Source organism: Phoxinus phoxinus, assembly GCF_949152265.1.
Source record: "Phoxinus phoxinus genome assembly, chromosome: 10".
NCBI lineage: Eukaryota > Metazoa > Chordata > Actinopteri > Cypriniformes > Leuciscidae > Phoxinus > Phoxinus phoxinus.
The window spans coordinates 2,733,718-2,753,604 of record NC_136885.1 but is presented as its reverse complement, the minus strand read 5'-3'; the positions used below and the strand labels follow the sequence as shown (position 1 = coordinate 2,753,604).

General features: G+C 39.3%; 1 protein-coding gene across 6 annotated transcripts in view; it reads left to right on the top strand.

The window, feature by feature from the left end:
* Window positions 1-19,887, top strand: part of inpp5b (inositol polyphosphate-5-phosphatase B) — a 59,564-nt gene that overhangs the window by 6,060 nt on the left and 33,617 nt on the right. For 4 of the 6 annotated variants that reach the window (XM_079624576.1, XM_079624577.1, XM_079624578.1 and 1 more), the window contains 5 exons: window positions 2,432-2,569; window positions 15,605-15,659; window positions 16,968-17,138; window positions 18,308-18,409; window positions 18,918-19,032. In XM_079624576.1, the coding sequence (XP_079480702.1) occupies window positions 2,432-2,569; window positions 15,605-15,659; window positions 16,968-17,138; window positions 18,308-18,409; window positions 18,918-19,032 (581 nt within the window). Of the gene's footprint in view, window positions 1-1,780; window positions 2,148-2,431; window positions 2,570-9,444; window positions 9,549-15,604; window positions 15,660-16,967; window positions 17,139-18,307; window positions 18,410-18,917; window positions 19,033-19,887 lie in introns of those variants that run through there. The other 2 variants (XM_079624579.1, XM_079624581.1) reach the window with 2 other exon arrangements.

Genomic DNA, 19,887 nt, shown 5'->3' with positions numbered 1-19,887 from the left:
GAAACCAGATGTTTGTCATTTTTTCTCGGTCCGAGCAGAAACTCAGCATTCCTACTGTTGTCTGTGTCATTAATGTTAATAAAACAACAGCTTTAACAAAGATTAAACTATATAGCCTAGATTTATTTAATTTCTACAAAGAACAATTAGTGTTTTTTTACATTTAGGCATAATTATTCATTTCTGTACCGGAATTAGACTTTGTAACTTTAATATTTCGTATTCAGCTCTGCTTGTAGGCCTAATTTGTGTATTTGTTCTTATTTTTTTACTGACTGTTCACTTGTTTTTTAATAATGTTAGAGCTTTATCAGTGAAGAGCATGCTTTCTTGCAGCACGTCTTCGTCTTCGCAAAATCCTAATTATTAATATTGTATCATATGATGCTCATAAGTTTCTTCATATTGCGTTAGTAGCTGATAACACCAAATCAGTAAAAGAATAAAAATTGCACTTCAAAAGATCTCCATAAATTTCCTGTTTTTGCACTTCTGCTTTTCCCTGCTTGAGATTGTCTGTCCAATGAATGGATGACTTTAGCACACATGTGGTTTTGTTTACAAATGTTTGGTTCACTTGCAAAGAGGGCAGCGTGAAAGCGAACCGAACCAAACAAAAAAATCAACATTGTATTTAGTCCAGACCAAAACAAGTGAACTAGCGGACTTTCCTGGTGTGAATACACCCATAGTTACAGGGTTCGTACAAGTGCTAAAAGTGCTTGAATTTGACTTTTTGAAATTGAAGTCCTGGAAAACCCCTGAAAACAGCCGTATTTATTAAAAGGTACTTGAAAAGTGCTTGAATTATAAAAAAAACATATATGTGAAATTATTTCTTAATTTTATTGATAAAACAATCTTTTCACACAAAATTAACGCTGCTGTCATTTCGCATGGCTATTAGCGTGATATTGCTCATAAATATCCACGTATATGATAATGTTTTCATTCTTCGGGTCAATCATATATTCATGGAAGAAAAAATCAGTTTGAATAAGAAAGCGATATTTGTCATATATTTGATATTTGTCTTTTTTAGGATTTGAAAGATAAAGATATTTTTTGATAAGTGAGATCTCTGTTCGAAGTCCTTGAACACCAAAGAAAGTATTGCTTGAAGAGATGTGACAGTATCTGAACGAACCCTGTAACCATTTATAATGTTACAAAATATTCTATTTCAAATAAAATCAGTTCTTTTGAACTTTCTATTCATCAAGGAATCCTGGAAAATGTATAATAATAAAAAAAATATGAAGCAGCACAACCATTTTCAACATGGATAATAATCATAAATGTTTTTTGAGCATCAAATCATCATATTATACTGATTTCTGAAGGATCATGTGACACTGAAGACTGAATATATCTCTTTATATACTACACTTTACTATATATTCACATAGAAAACTGCTGCTTTAAATGCTAATAATATTTCACAATTTTACTGTTTTAACTGTATTTTTGATCACATAAATGCAGAGATTTCATGCATAAATCCTCCGACCCCAGACTTTTGAAAGACATTAAATCGAACTATTTTACACACTTTCACATTCAGCGGTCCATCAAATGAGTGGGAATTCACCCTGATGCTGAAGAAAGCTCACAGAAAACCATGACACCATCCATAGCAATCCTGCCGAGCGAGTTGAGCCGTGTGTGTGTGTGTGTGTGTGTGTGTTCACGTCTCCCATTCATGCTAGTCTGAAACCTGTTGAAGTGAAAGACAGGCGTCAGCTGTGCTGTTCTGTCACTCATTCACCCGGTGAACTTTTGGAGTCATTGTGTAATAAACGTTTGCATGGACGACTCGCTATCCCGCCTCCAAAAACTGGATATTTCTTTTTAAAATAGTGTTACTCAGACGTAGTGATTCGGATATTCTGATGCATCCAGCGCTCTCACCTCTCAGACAACAGTTAGATTTAACACACACACGTTGAGAGAGACTCGACAGAGCGGTGTAAGAGGAGGAGTTTGAGTTGGCTTGTAACACACTGAATGATCAGCCGATGTGATCCATGTTTTCCTGATTTGAAGTAATTTCGTCAACCTTAAATCAAGGAATAAGTGATGTTTGACCTTCATGATGGCGAGTTTCAGGGGAAAGGGAAGCAGGAAGAATATTAGAAATGTGCAAGGTAAGATAGTAGAAAACCTGTGGTCATATAGGAACTCTGACGCGCAAAAGGAAGTTAAACTTGTGTGTGTAGATGTTGATGATAGTGTGAACTAGTTCTGAGAGAGAGAGAGAGATCAGTGGCGAAAGGGAAGAGCAAATGACAGAGTTCCTCTTTATCTTTCTCAGAACAACATAGATAGGAGTCAGCTAATGCATCAGACAAGCTTCTCTATGGGTTTTATTCTGAAACTGGTGGAGCTTTAATTCATCTAGGTATAAACGCATACTTTTTGATCTTTTTAGATGTGTGTGAGCAACATCCGAAGCAAGAGCCGAAGTTTGACTGGCTTGGCAAGTACCGTAAGGTGTCGAGAGGAGCCCGGTCTCTGAGAAAGGCCACCGGAGCCTCGAACATCAAGATGAGTCAGATGAAGAAATCTGGTGAGTGTTGCATTAATTCAGGTTTGCGTCATGTGTTCATCACATCACTCAGATCCTCGTGTTCAAAGACCTGAGACGTTATCTAGAGGCATTTGTGTAGATCTGCATTTTTCTTTCATAACACATCAGTAGGTGCATGTGCGCATGTGTGTGTGTGTGTGTGTGTGTGTGTGTGTGTGTGTGTGTGTGTGTGTGTGTGTGCGCGAGACGTCACCGCAGTGTTCATCACAGATCTGACAGATGTGTGTGTGCTGATTGTGATTGCTGATATGAAATGGTATATTCGCTGTTAATGTTCACTGTACATCATCCAAACACTGAAACGCTTACGGCAGTAACGTGACCATTGCCTTTTTCCATTTGCATGATTTCTTTTAGTAAACAAACCAGTACGTCCACATGCCGTCGCTGCGTCACCAGCTCACTGAAGCCAGGAGCTCGTCACGTCACAGAGCAGTTTATTAAAGGGGTCATGACATGGGTTTTTTATTTTATTATTATGTTCCCTTAGGTGCAATTATAGTATTACTATAGTTTTTTTTACATTTTTAAAATGTAGTGATTTATGACCTTTTCCCTGTTTCTCATCCTCTGGTTCACAAAGTCTGTTTTGGGGGTGTTTCCCCTTTAAGAGTTCAGTGTTAACGCCCACTGTTATGATTGGCTAACGTCAGTGCCTATGCATCAATTATTAACGCCCCCAGCCAGAACATTTGCGGATTCGGCACAACTGTTTAATAGCGGGTGATGCATGCGAAGCGATGGCTCTTGCAACGATAAAACCTTATTATGTTTGAGCCGGAATCAGAGGAAAATGAACCATCACCACAACAACGAAGACTGGATCAGCCCGTGTCCACATGGAAAGTGAAACTATTTTGAATTAATAAAAACATTTTAACCCGAGACACTTGAAAAAGGATTATTGTTGCATAATTATCCTATAGCTTAATTTGCTAACAGTTTAACATTATTTAACTAATTTCAATGAAATGATCGGGTGTACCACCAAAAATGCACAGGCCATCTTTGAAGATGCAGCATTGATAAAGGCAACATTTTTTATTTTCTATCACATGTAACTACTAGAAAGGCGACATATTTTCAAGATTCTCTTATACAAATGTGTTTATATTAGCCATGGTAAAAAGTAAGTTTGCGTCGTCGTTGTTGAGCCCAGAATAGTCAGCAAGGACTTATCTTTGAGCAACAGTTTTCTGGCAAAGCCAGCATCATATTGGGATTTGTTCTCAATACAGTCATCCTTCAAATGTACAGAACAAACGCTTAAACTAACACTGCCGTGACTGAGACGTCCGCAAAAAATAAAGTGCATCCATTTTTCCCTGACGACTGGATCTTTCGCAGCGTATTCAAAGATGTCGTTTGTCCACAGCAGGAACAGCACATCTGCGGCATCGTAATTTCCCTGTACACACAGACCCACTCGCTGTCCGTCGACTGAACACTTGTGAGGAGCGCGGGGCGACAGCGATACGAAATGAGCGTAGTTGTCTTGCGCTTAAAGCGTAGTTGCCTTGTGCTGGAGGCGGTCGTATGCAAACGCTGGTACGTTAGTGATGCGCGGGTTACCCGCGGGTCGGGTTGGGGCGGGTAAAGAAATTGTCACTTTATTTGCGGGGCGGGTTGGGGCGGGTCATTAAAAACAAAATAAAAAAATGTCAGCCTATATGAAATATTTGGGAATATATATTTTCATATTCTATTAGGTTATTTGATAAGTTTACAATATGAAGATCGCAGCAACGTATATTGCGTGATGTGCCCAGGCGAGGGGTCACGTGATGTCACGAAAGCGGCGCGCCAAACAGCTCCCACCGCAAGCTACAAAATAAGGAGAAATAAAAGTTGAGATGGAAGACGAGGTGAGGGAGATATTGAGGTCGGGAATTTACATCATTAAAAGAAAAGAAGGTCAGGCTGCTAAATCTAATGTTTGGGACCGGTTCTCAGAAATAGTTGCAGCAGGAGACAACAGCAGTTTCGGCTACGTGAAGTGCTTTGTAAATGTTTAAAATGTTTAACACATGACCTGATTTATGGTTCATTTCATTCATATTCATAATCGTCTGTTGTTGTCAGTTAACATGGCGATGTTTCTGCACTTTCAGGCTGTAATAAAGGCTGTTTTCATTTCCATTACAACGCATGTCTATTTTATGGTCGCGGGTGCGGTGCGGGGCGGGTTGTAAAAATAGATACAGTGGTGCGGGGCGGGCTGGGGCGGGCCAAATAATTTCATAAATGCGGACCCGCGGGTTGGAAAAAAAGCCGACCCGCACATCACTATGGTACGTCACTTCGTACCGCGACGTCACTTCTTACCATGGATCCAGAACGAGCTGTATTTAGAGCTTGATTAAATAAATGATTCGTTTATAATGGGGAGGACGTCTTAAGCTATGAAACTTGCAGGACGTTTTAATGACACAAAGACCTCTTATATACCAAAAGATCAAGGCAAACTTGGTTTCTCGTGTCATGACCCCTTTAACCCTCAAACACCTTATTTTAATATTATTTATACTCTATTATTATTATATTATTGTTACGTTCGAATAAACAGAAGATTCAATCGCAAGTGAATATGCACATTTATTGCTGAACACAAGTGAGAGTAGTGAAACAGAGTCAGATGTAGATGAGACCCGATCACCAGAATTTGGACGCAAATTGGGGCCCCCTGTTGGAGACCACGTCCATCGGGAGGCCATGTAAACGAAAGTCGTGATTTACGACTGCTACCGCGGTCTCCTTGGCAGAAGGTAATTTAGGCAAGGGAATGAAATGAGCCACCTTCGAGAACTGGTCCACAACAGTCAAAACGACTGTCTTGCCTTGGGAGGGCGGTGATCGAATCTAGCGCTATATGGGACCAGGGTCTCGAAGGGACAGACAGCGGTTGGAGTAACCCATCTGGAGGTCGACTGGAAGTCTTACCAGTGGCACAAATCGAGCAGGCCAAAACACAACCCTGAATGTTGTGGGCCATAGCTGGCCACCAGAATTGTTGCTTAACCTAAAAACTGGTACGGTTTACTCCTGGATGACAAGATACTTTGGAACAATGACCCCATCGAATGATGTCGGACCGCAGTTCCTCCGGCACGAATAACCGACTCGTTGGGTAACCGGGGCGGAGGCGTTACCCCTTCTAAGGCTGATTTGACCTTCGACTCGATCTCCCATGTGAGTGTGGAGATAACTAGTCTCTCAGGTAAAGAGACTCGGGAGTAGACGGGCGGTCGGAGCGGTCAAAAACGAGAGACAAAGCATCCGGTTTGATGTTTTTAGAACCTGGGCGGTACGAGAGAGAAATCAAAATGGCCGAAAAAAAAGATCCCACCGAGCCTGCCTGGCGGATCTGATATATTCCAAGTTCTTGTGATCGGTCCAGACGATAAAAGGTACCCCCGACCCTTCTAACCAATGACGCCATTCTTCCAATGCTAGTTTGACTGCCAACAATTCTCCGTTACCAATGTCATAGTTACGTTCGGCAGACGATAAACAATGTGAAAGAAACGCGCAAGGATGCATCTTGTCGTCCGAGGAAGAGCGCTGGGAAAGAACCGCACCTCTGATGCATCGACCTCCACCACGAACTGACGTGAAGGATCAGGGGCTATGATAATGGGAGCCGAAACAAAGTGGCTCTTAAAGTTGGAAAATGCAGTTTCGGCTGCAGCGGACCACCTGAACGTCGTCCTGGTCATGGCCATCAGAGGAGCGACTAGCTGCCTGAAATTGCGAATAAAACGTCTGTAAAAATTGGCGAACCCCAGAAACCTCTGTAGGGCCTTACATGAATCTGGACAATCTTGTCGGGATCCATGCGCACTCCCTTGGACGAGATGATGTAACCTAGGAAAGGAACAGACTGTGCATGAAATTCGCATTTCTTCGCCTTGACAAAAAGCCCATTCACTAGTAACCTCTGAAGCACTCGTCTGACGTGCTGAACATGTTGCTGGAGAGAAGATGAAAATATCAGTATGTCATCCAGATAGACATAAATGAACTGATCTACCATGTCTCTCAGCACGTCATTGATGAGTGCCTGGAAGACCGCAGGGGAGTTAGACAAACCGAAACGCATGACCAAATATTCAAAATGGCCCCTGGGGGTATTGAACGCGGTCTTCCATTCATCCCCCTCCCTTATGCAAACCAAATAAGCATTGCGTAAATCCAGTTTTGTGAAGATGGATGCTCCCTGTAACCTCTCGAAGGCTGAAGACATCAATGGCAAAGGATAAGTATTCTTTACCGTGATGTTGTTCAGCCCTCGATAATCAATACAAGGTCGCAGAGACCTATCCTTCTTCCCCACAAAAAGAACCCCGCTGGAGAAGAGGAAGGACGGATGAACCCGGTTGCTAGAGAATCAGAAATGTATTTCTCCATGGCCTCCCTCTCTGGAGCAGAGAGTGAATATAACTTGTCCTTAGGCAGAGACGTACCTGGCAGTAACTCTATAGCACAGTCATAGGGACGGTGCGGGTGCGGAGGTAGAGATGCAGCACGGGACTTACTGAACACTTCCTTCTGGTCGAGGTACTCGGCGGGCACGTTTCACAAATTCACCGACTCATCCTGCAACACAGAACCAGACACAGACGAACAAGCAGACACAAGACAAGACGCGTAAGACTCATTACTCCAGGCCGAGATTGAACTGTGACCCCGGTCCACCCTGGGACTATGTTTCACTAGCCAGGGAAACCAAGTACAATAGGGATGAGCGGGGAGTCCATGAGCATAAATGAGATCTCCTCCGAATGGTTACCAGAAGTGATGAGTGTATTAGGAGTTCAGTGCAGAGAGGGATGTTAGGGAGTTCTTGTCCGTTGAGTGCATTAGCAGTAATCTGACGTGTGAGAGAGGTGATGGGAATGTGAAGTTTGGTGGGCAAGATTTAGGTCCATGAAATTACCTTCCGCCCCAGAGTCCAATAAGGCCCGGCAGTGGTGTGAATGGGTTGCCCATTGATGTCTTACCGGGAGGAGGGTTGAAGAAGAGGGCTTGTCCACTGAGAGTCCACCCGATAGTAACCTCTTACTTACTATCGGGCTTGATCTTTTACCGGACTGTCGTTCAGAAAATGTCCAGCGCCTCCGCAATATAAACAAAGTCCCCTGGTTCTCCCGGGAAAGCCGAGCTCTTCCGACCTGCATGGCTCGTGATGGAAGACGGGGCTGACCGTATCGCTGCTGGTGGACCACTGACTCTCGAACCTCGCGGGAGCCGAGGTCTGGTGCGTGCGCTGTTCCAACCGGTTTAAGCGAGCGTCAACCCGTAGAGCCAGTTCGATGCACAGACCTGAGCAGGTTCAGCACGTAGATCTCTCTTTGTATACGCTCAGCCAGCCCATGCTGGAACATGTCTGGTCTTGGCAGCGCAGGGACTGAATGGACAACTCAGATCCTCCGTGAAGATATGTGGAGCGAAAGGGAATCCAAACCTTCGCAGGATAATGCAGGAACAACGGCCTCAGGGAAGATAAGCAGAGCGATCACGAACACACCAGGTAATCCACAGGAGACTAGACGAACGGCCAGGGGAACAGACAAACTCACATGAACAAACCCAACGATCTGACAAACACAAGACGAATGACAATGAGTATAAATAGACACAGATGATGAACGGCAGCTGGCGCTGATAATCAGCTGAGTGATAATCAGCGGCCAAACCCACACGCACATACACACAGAGCCAGTGAATTCATCAACCGTGACAATTATAGTGTATAATCACATTTTTTATTATGGTCATTTCAATTTTAGTTAAAGTTTTTTCTGTACCTTTTGTGATATTATTTAATATACTTATAGTTTTTGTATTTGTTTAGTTATGTTGTTAACACTGACCTCAACCACACCTCAACCACACTTTCCACAATGTATTTATAAAGTGTTTCCAGAGTGTATTTACATTACAGTTGTATGATCTTGTTGGGCTGGAATATCAGTGCTGTGCTGTTGTTCATGAAAAACATGTTCTTTATATTGATTTTTGTTTGTTTGTTTGTTTAAGCTTGACAGACTAATGTATAATTGTATTTTTGTGTGGTATTCTAACTTTATTTTACAGTGTCCTTGTTAATTACTAAAATTATGCATAATTTACATGCAACTAACCCTGGCCTAAACCAAACCTAATCTGAATCCTATCCTTATAGTAAGTAGGCCTTACTCAGTACTTAAATGTACAATTACACTGTAACAATGTTCTTCTTTTGTGCATTAAATGTCTCCTGGGCTAGTAAAGCAGATGTGATCGCTGCTGAAGGTTTCTTTATTTTATTAAATCATTTCAAATAACAAAAAGCATACCATTATAACATACCATCATTGTCGAACACATTAACAATAAGACCAAGACCAATAAACAACATTTATATATAGTTTTGCGTTTAAACTCACTCCTCTTTGATTGGTTTAAGGACTGAAATTCATTTTTTTTTAAAATAATTTTTAAATGTTGCAACACGGAGAATTTTTTTTTAACAAATCTACATTTGTGTAGGTAAAACTTGGCTAAAAAAAATCTTATTTTTGTTGTCCAAAAAAACACCAAATTCGATCGCTGCTGAAGTGCAAACTGAACAACACGATCAGCTCGTTGAGTCTGATTCTCAATCGATTGATTCGTGTTCGACCGCGCGAGTCTGCAAAACAAGGCGTCATGACGAATCATACTGGGAAGCCTCTGCTCATGAATAGTAAGTGAGAAAATTTGACGTTAAACCAATGGCTCAATTTGATTGGCTGCTAAGCTGACGTTGGTAAACGGTTGGGAGGCGACGTCACCATGGCGTAATTAATATTCATGGCCCAATCCTTCGGCATAGTAGGACTCTCCCTGCCAAAAAGCTCCGTGTGTGTGTGTAAGGTACAGACAGTGCAGTCAGAATGCGAGAACAGGGAGATGTCTAATGCGACTCCACTAAATGGTAAGAAAAGTGCATTCGGTTAGATATCAGTTTAAACAAACTAAACATATACAGCTCAGCTAACTTACATGTGTAGAAAACAACGAACGCGCGACTCTTCTGGTCATTCGTTTTGACGTACATTTAAATAACTCAGTGCTTCTGGTTTTCACAGTGAAGTGTGTGTGTGTGTGTGTGTGTGTGTGTGTGTGTGTGTGTGTGTGTGTGTGTGTGTGTGTGTGTGTGTTTAGTCGTGATTGATCTGGCTTTGATGAAGAACTATAAAGTATAAGTGAGTAATCCTGTGATCTGAGCTTGTGTACTGTATGAATACACTGATAATCTCACTGTCGGCTTTATTAACTGTTTATGTGTTTGCTTGTATCTGTATTTCCTTTTCTCCATTTACACATTGTTCATTTATCACTTTATTAAGAGTTACTATGGTGTGTTTGACCTGCTGTATGACATTTTCTCTATACAAATCTGTTTAATATAATTTATAGATACCTTATATGGAGATTAAATGGAATATGTGCTTTTTTTAAATTCACTTGTCAAACCACATGACTATTTATATTACATCAGAAGAAATTAAAATGTATGGAAAGCCAATTACATAATCTAAAATAAATATTTAAAAGTCTGGGACCCACATAGAAAGTATAGGAAATAAAATTCAGATTCTGTTTCTATAGGTCATAAATCAAATAAGCAAATTTGTGAAGTTTAAACATTTATTTAAACTCTCTTTTTAAGCTTTCTTGTTTCCATCTGAAGTTTAAGATGCTTTTTAATTTTATTTTAAATTGTTCTGATAATTCAAGATAATGCAACACCTACTGAAAGATTAATCTAACTGTACACACACTTTTCATATATACTGTACATATGCTTATCATGATGTTTAATCATTATCATGATACATTTATAACCTAAAGATTGTCGGGTATAATGTCTTTTCAGCGCTCCAGTGAAGTTCACTTTATTTATTAGAATTTAGTTTCAATATTACTTTAGCTCTACACTGTAAAAAAAATTGCTGCGATTATTTAGCACAACTTAAAATCCAACATTGTTTCAACTTTAAAAAGTATGTGTTCAAGCTTGACTTAAAATATTAAGTTTAGTTAACTTAAGTTTAGTTTGGTTAAGTTGGATATTTAAGTTATCTCAACAAATTTTAACTAATTGCAGCCACATTTTTTACAGTGTACGCTTAATCTGACTCCAATTTCAAATGATAATCAAATTTACATCGTGTTTCTTATTAGAAAATAATCATAATTATTGATTGTGATTTAATTTAGATATTTGATTATTCTGAGTATCCCATACTTCAATGATTTATTCATTAAAGGACCAGGTATCGCTTAGAGACGCCCCGTCGGGAATGTGCGCTCACGATCACAGACTATAGCCAGTCCTGAAATACTCTTTTACCCGTACGCGGCCGCTCTCTGCTGACTCATAACAAAAGGTGTAATTTTTTAATATTCGCGAGCTACAACGTGCCGAGTCAGTGATAGACAGAAATCAGACGGTCTCCTCAATGACGTGCTCCATTCATTAGTGCCTCAGTGTGATCTATCCTGGGGAGATTTGAGGGAACACCAGACTACACATTAATAATGATTTCAGAATAATGCAGAATAAATCAAATATAACATTTTATTTGTCAGGTAAAAATGCATCATGCCAATTACACAAAAATGATTAAAAGCCAATTCAGAAGTAATAAATACATGACATGAAGGGCTGTAAACGATTAATCGCGATTAATTGAATCCAAAATAAAAGTTTGTGTTTACATAATATGTGTGTGTGTTGTGTATAATTATTTTGTATATATAAATACACACACATGCATGTATATATTGGAGAAATATTTGCATTTATATACTGCATATATATTTGTATATGATTTATATTATAAATAAATAGAACTATTTTATATATAAATAAAAATTAATCTTAAAAATAAACATGCATGTGTGTGTATTTATATATACAAAATAATTATACACAACACACACACATATATTATGTAAACACAAACTTTTATTTTGGATTCGATTAATCGCGATTAATCGTTTACAGCCCTTCATCAGAGTAAGAAATGCATTCCTGACCGAGACACACAGTGGTGTGTGAGTGTGAGAGTGTGTTCTGACTGTGAGACACTGACACCGCACTGCATCATGGGGGTTTTCCTGGTTACAGGTTCCCCAAGTCTGCTCTGCCACTCACCCTTATATACCCAGACCAGAACAAAAGGCTTGTACAAATATTGTTTAGAGTTGTTGTGGGTCTATTCCTGCACCCCAGGGGTAACGCCTGGTTTCGGGGGAGAGGAGAGGACGCTCATACCCCTTTTCCACCAAAGCATTGCCGCGTTTCCACCGCAGGAACTGGGAACTGTGGGCTGGTGCTCGGTGTGTTTACACCGCAGGATCAGGGTCTAAATGAAGTTCTGGGTAAATATTCCCCCCTCAGAAAGTCCCTGCTGGCGAGGTAGTACTTTTTCAAAGTTCAGGAACTTTCGGGGGCGGGACTTGTGCGCTGAACATGCTGATTGGTTGTGTTCACACCGCATTTTGATTGGATGACTCCACGCAGCACTCTACTGTAACCGCCATTTTTAAAAATCTATTGCGGTTCGTGGCTTCATGCAGTGAGAGTCGTCTGTCTGCAAATATGGAATTTGATTTATAAAAACACCGCTGGACCGACGACGAGCTTCAGGCTTTAGCCTATTAAGCGTATTTGTGGAAGAGGACATTTTCTGCGCGTTCGTCCCAGCCATCTCACATTCAATGTCCGCATCGTCTAATTTTATATCATTATGAGCTTTCTGAACACGCTTTAGTATCAGTGCTCGTCTCTTTTCTTCCGTTTTGTTAATTACCTCGTTAGTAAACCAATACATCACAAACAACTGCAGCACAGTCTGAATCTCCTCCATACTTATTATAATGTGGCGCTCAAAACTGATTACTGTCCGTCGCAGAGGAGGAGCAGTTGCGCACAGTTTATAATCTTCCCGGTACTTTAGACCGCGGTGTAAACGCAGAAAGCAACCGGTCCGGGGCAGAAAAAGTTCCTGGGACAAATTGTTCTGGGTAATTTTGGTGGAAACGCAAGAGAGCCGGTGTCTACTCGCGAACCAGTTCTTTGTGTTTCGACAGCCAAAGAACCGGTTCTCGGCCAGGACAATTGGTTCCAACGCGGCACCAACTCTTCATGTTCATTTTTGGTGGAAACAAGGTATCAGATATCGTCAAGAGTTTTAAATATGTGTCACAATATCAATGACTGCAATGAAATTCAATATTTCTCATAATATCAATGACTGCAATGAAATTCAATATTTCTCATAATATCAATGACTGCAATGAAATTAAGACCATTTTACCAATCGCACTGAGACATTTAAAATGATACCCGACATGAAAGGAAAAACAGTAGATTCACCAGATACATCATGTGATCAGGGCTGGACCCGAATATTCGTTCGGTGGGTTGGTTTTCGATTAGAAAATTTGACATTCGAATATTCGTTTTTGTTTTGTTTTGTTTTTGCACACCTGGCATCCCCCTCGAAACGGTTCTCATTCGCGCTTGATTTACACTATAAAATCTGGTGAAATATAATTTTGTATATATAGTATTCTCTGGCTGGAGCAGAACAGGAGTGTGTGTGGACAGTGTGTGTGGACAGAAGTGCCGGAGCTTGTGTTGTGGGTTAAGCTGCGTTGCTTTGACATTGTGGAAAATAGAATAATAGAAACAAAATGTATTATCCTTTATCATCCTTTATCCATTATCAATCTAAATTAATTTTTCTTTATTTAAATTTCTTTTTTCTATATTTATATTTCGTTTTTATTTATTTAAATTTCGTTTACAATTTTCGGGACAAGACCATGTCCTGCGCTCTCTCTGTGAGATCTCCTGTCCAGGGTGTGTTTTATTGCTTTATTGCTGGGTGAGTTTTATCTTTAGTTCTAGCAGGAAAATCAAGTCTTACAGGATTAAACAAAAAAGTATGTGTCAGACACTACTGGATATAATAACTTTAACCTAATTGTAATGATTTTTCCTAAGCGAACTGATGATTTTAGAAATAATAAGTATCTCTAGTCCATTCCAAGATCACAAAAAATTGACTTTTCGTTGAGGAATGACTGCATAATATCCGGGCGTCTAATCTGAATCAGTGTTATCAAACCCGGCATGAGCGGGTGACGAGGCTTTGAGGTTCAACTAAACTAAAATCCTAATGAAGTGTAAATGAGCCGGACTTTACTGTGTTAGTTAGTGCAGTTCTAGCTCAAGCCATTGTTGCCAAACCCATTGCTTTGACATTTCCTGAGTGTGTGAAAGCGTGAGGAAACTGGCGTTTGCTTTGGTCCCGCCCACATTCCTCTCGTGTGACATCATCGCAGGGTTCATGATGTCATCACAGTCGAACTCTGACCCGATCTCTCCGCTCGTTATCAGAACACGTTATCATCGCTGTAAGAAACTGAGGTTACACTTTATTTTAAGGTGTCCGTGTTACAGTGTAATTATACATTTACTACTACATGTACTTACTATTGGGTTAGGGTTTGGTTTAGGGTTAACTGTATGTAATTATGCATAATTTGTAGTTATTACTACAGTAACTACATGTAACATGTGTAACAATGACACTGTGAAATAAATTGTTACCGAAACTTTTTTAAGTGCTTGAAAATAGAGCATACAAGGTGATTAAAGTGCTTGAATTTGACTTTTTGAAATGTAAGTCCTGGAAAACCCTTGAAAACAGCCATATTTCTGAAAAGTGCTTGAATTATTGAAAGACAATAGGGTATATTAGAAAGTAGTAGGGCGGGGCAAATTTTATTTTTATTTTGTCGATTAATCGATTTTTAAAATGTGGACGATTCAAAATCGATTCTCAAAGGCCAAAAATCCTTTTTTTCCCCATATTTATTTACCTATCACCCAAAAGCCAGTATCCTACACTGTTCATAGGCTTGCACCCTCCATGTATTTATTTACCTATCACCCAAAGGCCAGTATTAGTTTTCCTACAGTGTTCATATGCACCCTCCATGTTACAGCTAATGCTGTGAGATTTTAAGTTTGTTTTATCTTAAGCATAAAATAACCTGATCCTGATTGATCAGACATGCGGATTCTGACTTGTCTAAGTTTCAGCATCAATTTTCATCTTGCATCAAAATCCTGTCTATTCATTGCATTTGAAGGTGGGTTTTAATGTACCCAAGAGTACCTAAAATAAAACGTTTAATATACAGGTTTGTGGCTCTATTTCTTTTTATTAATTAACCACTTGTAAACTTATGTTCACCGTTTAAAAAAAAATAAATAAATAGGATTTGTATTAAATCTATATTCATTGAGTCGAAACGGTAATCAAAATCGAATTTAGAATCGAGAATCGAAATCGAATCAAATTCAGAGCTTGTGAATCGAAATCGAATTGAATTCAGAGCTTATGAATCGAAATCGAATTGAATTCAGAGCTTATGAATCGAAATCGAATTGAATTCAGAGCTTGTGAATCGAAATCGAATTGAATTCAGAGCTTGTGAATCGAAATCGAATTGAATTCAGAGCTTGTGAATCGAAATCGAATTGAATTCAGAGCTTGTGAATCGAAATCGAAACGAATTGGAACATCTGAGTCGATACCCAGCCCTAGAAAGTAGTGTTTAATTTTATTGATAAAACAATCTTTTCTCACCCGTCTGATATTGATATAGAGACATTTCAAATCTGATATTGCTCATATAATGATACAGCTTTGAATTTTTTTGAATTTGAAAGGTAATAAAGATATTGTTTGATAAGTGAGATCTCTGATTGTAGTCCTTGAAAACCACAGAAGTAGTGCTTGAAAAGTCCTGTGCAGTGTCTTTATAGGAACCCTGGATCTGTGGACTCGAGTACTGTGGGTCACGGTCTCAGGAACACTCATGAGAAGTCTGCAGTAATGAAGGACTGTGTTTATGTGACGCTGTGCACTAATCTCAGATCATCTTCTGTCTCCACGTGTGCAGGAAAAGCCGACGGCGGCGGACAGAAGAAGGAGGACGAGCGCGCTGTGTGTGAGAGGTACGTTTCACACGGTTAGTGTTTACAATATGTCATAAATCTGCAGTTAACATAAATATAATATACAGGTGCTGGTCATAAAATTAGAATATCATCAAAAAGTTAATTTATTTCAGTAATTCAACTTAACAGGTGAAACTAATATATTATATAGACTCATTACTGTGTAGTTACTGTGTGATTACATGTAATATTCTCATTTTCTGGGATTTTGATTCCGTGGTTTTCATAAGCTGTAAGCCATAATCATCAAAATTATAACAAATAAAGGCTTGAAATATCTCACTCTGCATGTAATGAGTCTATATAATATATTAGTTTCACCTTTTAAGTTGAATTCTTGAAATAAATGAACTTTTTGTGATTATATGTATAGTTATAACATAACTTTTCCTGGCTGTTCTTGATTTAAAGCCGGGTTTATTCAACATCTCGTTCAACAATCTCTGCTAGGCATATTTTCATGTTTTTGATTTAATGTAGTGTGTTTATGACAGTAATTATGACAGACTAATCTTCAGTCGCCAAACACAAGATGCATGATGTCATACACCGTAGAAGAGAAATCAGTGATGAAAACAAACCTTCAGGAAGTTACCGAAAAATTTAATAAATACAAATTTTACCGAAAAATTTAAGTTTGCGTTCATTCTCTTTAAAGGGGTATTTTAAATGTTCAATCCCCAGTTTTCCTAATTTCTAATAGCTCTACAAAACCTATGGTTTGATCTTCAAGGTGAGGTTAATCATCTGTTTGTTAGTTGGGAGTGTGAAGTCATGTTTTAACCTTAAAACAATACTGTTTATTTACTGTAGGAGTCCTGATGTATGATATAATTAGTTGTTTCGTCATATTTACTCTACCTTACTCAGGTGTTTTTGACCACGGCTACATTTATGTGAGCAAAATACAGTAAAAACAGTCAAATATTATTATAATGTAAATCATCAGTTTTCTATGTGAATATACAGTAAAGTGTGATTTATTCCGGTGATCAAAGCTGAATGTTCAGCATCATTACTCCAGTCTTCAGTGTCACATGATCCTTCAGAAATCATTATAATATGATGATGATCTGATGCTCAAGAAACATTTATGATTATTATCAGCGTTGAAAACAGACGTCCAGATTCATATTTTTATTTTTCAGGATTCTTTGATGAATCGAAAGTTCAAAAGAACAGCATTTCTGTCAAACAGAAACTTGTGTAACATTATAAATGTCTTTACTGATCATTTTAAAGCATCCTTATTGAATTAAAGTCTAATATTTCTGTCATAAATCATTTGATCTGGTTGTGTTTCAGTCAGGAGAGAGGGAAGGGCGAGGTGAGAGATGACCTGATCCGAAACTCCCAGCACATCTCCTCAAATAAAGACCAGATGCTCAGGATGCCCCAGTTCGGCCTGCGGGATAACCTCATCAAATGTGAGCTCCTGAAGAACGAGGACGCCTACACATACATCCAGAACTACAGGTGTGGATCAGTGCCAGTTCTCATGCTACTAGAACAGGTTTTCCTGCTTGAATGTTGATTATTTTCCTCATATTCTCCATTGTTGCGGCTCCTCTCTTCCCAGTCTGTCAGTAACGCTCTGTTTACTTCCTGTCTCTATGAAGCCCCTCCTTCTGTAAAGCACACTGTGCTCTGATTGGTCGGCTAGATCAGTGTGTTGTGATTGGTCGAGCGCTTCGAGTGTGTTTGGGAAATGTCCCGCCCCTTACCATAACCACCAGTTTAACACACTACTAACTAACTCAACCAGGCCCCGCCCCTTTATTCTGCGCATTAATTATTATAATGAGGAATATTGTGACATGTTCCCTGTCGAAACTCAAGACTACAATGGAGGCGTTTCAGGAGTTCAGAAACACTGTCACTGTATGCATAAATTTTATTTTCTTCACATTACTGTGAAATATTGTTAACATTAGCTATAACAAAGTGTATTTTAGTGTTTCATTTCCTTCCCACAAAGCATTTAAATGAATACAAATCATGAAAATGAATAATAAAAAAGAAAATGTCTTTGCTCCAAATATTTTATTGACTAGAAATAAATTTTTTGTGAGGAAAGTAATTTATTATTATGTACAATAATAATAATAACACTTATAAAATCACAAATTATTTTGTAAACAGTAATCAGAAATATTTATGAATATACACTATTTCAGACTGATCTAAGTAGTTTCACTGTACCTTTGGTCGCCTTTATTTAGAAAACAAACTCAAAGATCATCCCTGAAACCTATTAATTATAAATAACACTTGATTTCAATGACAGTTTTGTTTGTTACTCGTACCTTTTTCTATTAGTTTTCCCTTAGAAATGCAGCAGTGACTCAACATTGCCCCCTGTTGAGCCAAACCCTGTCCTACAGCTCTCAAAGTATAGAGAGCATTTGCATATATGCATATATATTTGCATATATAGAAGTTTAGGCTCTCAAAGCTCTTGTTTAGGACAGAAAGCATTAGCTCCACAGTCAGAATGGCTTTATTATGCCGGTTTTACTCTCAGGCTGATCGTGAGGTTTCGGTATGCGTGAGATGTTTCTTAATTTAAACCGGCAGCTTCTCTCTTTGGCTCGTGTTGTGGGATCTTTTGAATCACCGGCTCTGTTCTCATTGTGTGCCGACAGCTTCTTCTTGGGAACGTACAATGTGAACGGCCAGAATCCGAAGGAAAGTCTCAGTCCGTGGCTGGCGTCCGCCGCCTCCCCTCCTGACTTCTACCTCGTGGGGTGAGATCCGCATTAGTATCTTTATGACCCTGGACCACAAACCCAGTCTGGAGCCGCACGGGTATATCTGTGGCGATAGCAACTATACACTGTATGGGTCAAAATTATCCATTTTTATTTTATGCCAAAAATCATTAGGATATTAAGTAAAGATCATGTTCCATGAAGATATTTAGTAAATTTCCAACTGTAAATATATAAAACATGTATTTTTGTGAGTGAATGCAGCACAATCGTGAACATAAATGCACAACTTTAAAAGAGATTTTCTCAATGTTTAGATTTTTTTGCATCCTCAGATTCCAGATTTACAATAGTTGTGTCTCGACCAAATATTGTCCTATCCTAACAAACCACACATCAGTGGAAAGATTATTTATTCAGCTTTCAGATGATGTATACATCTCAATTTCAAAAAATTGCACCCATGTGACTGGTTTTGTGGTCCAGGGTCACACTTATGATACGTACACAGTGATGACGACGTGAGTGTGATTCCCTGCTGTAGTTTCCAGGAGCTGGATCTCAGTAAGGAGGCGTTTCTCTTCAATGATACTCCTAAAGAGCCCGAGTGGATGCTAGCCGTCTACAAGAGCCTCCATCCAGATGCCAAGTATGCTTTTGTAAGGACCTCCTCTGCCCTCGCACCCATGACCTAATGTCCAGAATGTAACACAAACACACTGATAATAACACCCTAATAGTAAACTAAACAGGAAGAGGCTTAGTCGACCAAACTATAATTAGTCGGTTAGAGTCAGAGAGAAAAATAAATCAACCTCAGACTTGGCTTATCATCATGTGAAACATGTAGGTAGTAGAAACATAACGTTTGCCACTTTACATGGCCTCTCACTCTGGATTAATATATGTTTGTGCGAATATTTAACTTAACGAGCGTCGTCAACTTAATTTTTGCAGCCGACACTGATTTTCTAGTTTATTAAAGTTCCCCTGTGGTCAATCATTTTATCTCTTAAAGCTCATCACCAAATCACACATTTAAATGTTTTGTCCTTGAAAAATGCCTTAAAATATCTTGAATGTAACTCGACGCCCTTGTCTCATTTAGTATTCGCGGTTCTATGAATATGCAAATGAGCCCCGCCTCCAGTCACTCACTCACTCACTCAGAGATCCACTGGTTGACGATCACACGTTGATCTGATTGGTTATAAGGTAGTGTGTGACGTCAGAAACACCAGCGATTTCACACCGTGTGTTTGAGACTGTCTTTGGTTCACTGCAGTTTTAAGCAGAAAATACTCAGCAATGCTGTCCACTTATGAACTTACACATGGTGTGTGTTAAAGGTGCTCTAAGCGATGTCACGCGTTTTTTAGGCCAAAATTGTTTTTGTCACATACAGCAAACATCTCCTCACTATCCGCTAGCTGCCTGTCTCCTGAACACACTGTAAAAAAACGCGGCCTCTGTAGACAGCCCAGGCTCCACAAACGGCAACAAAAACAAACTAG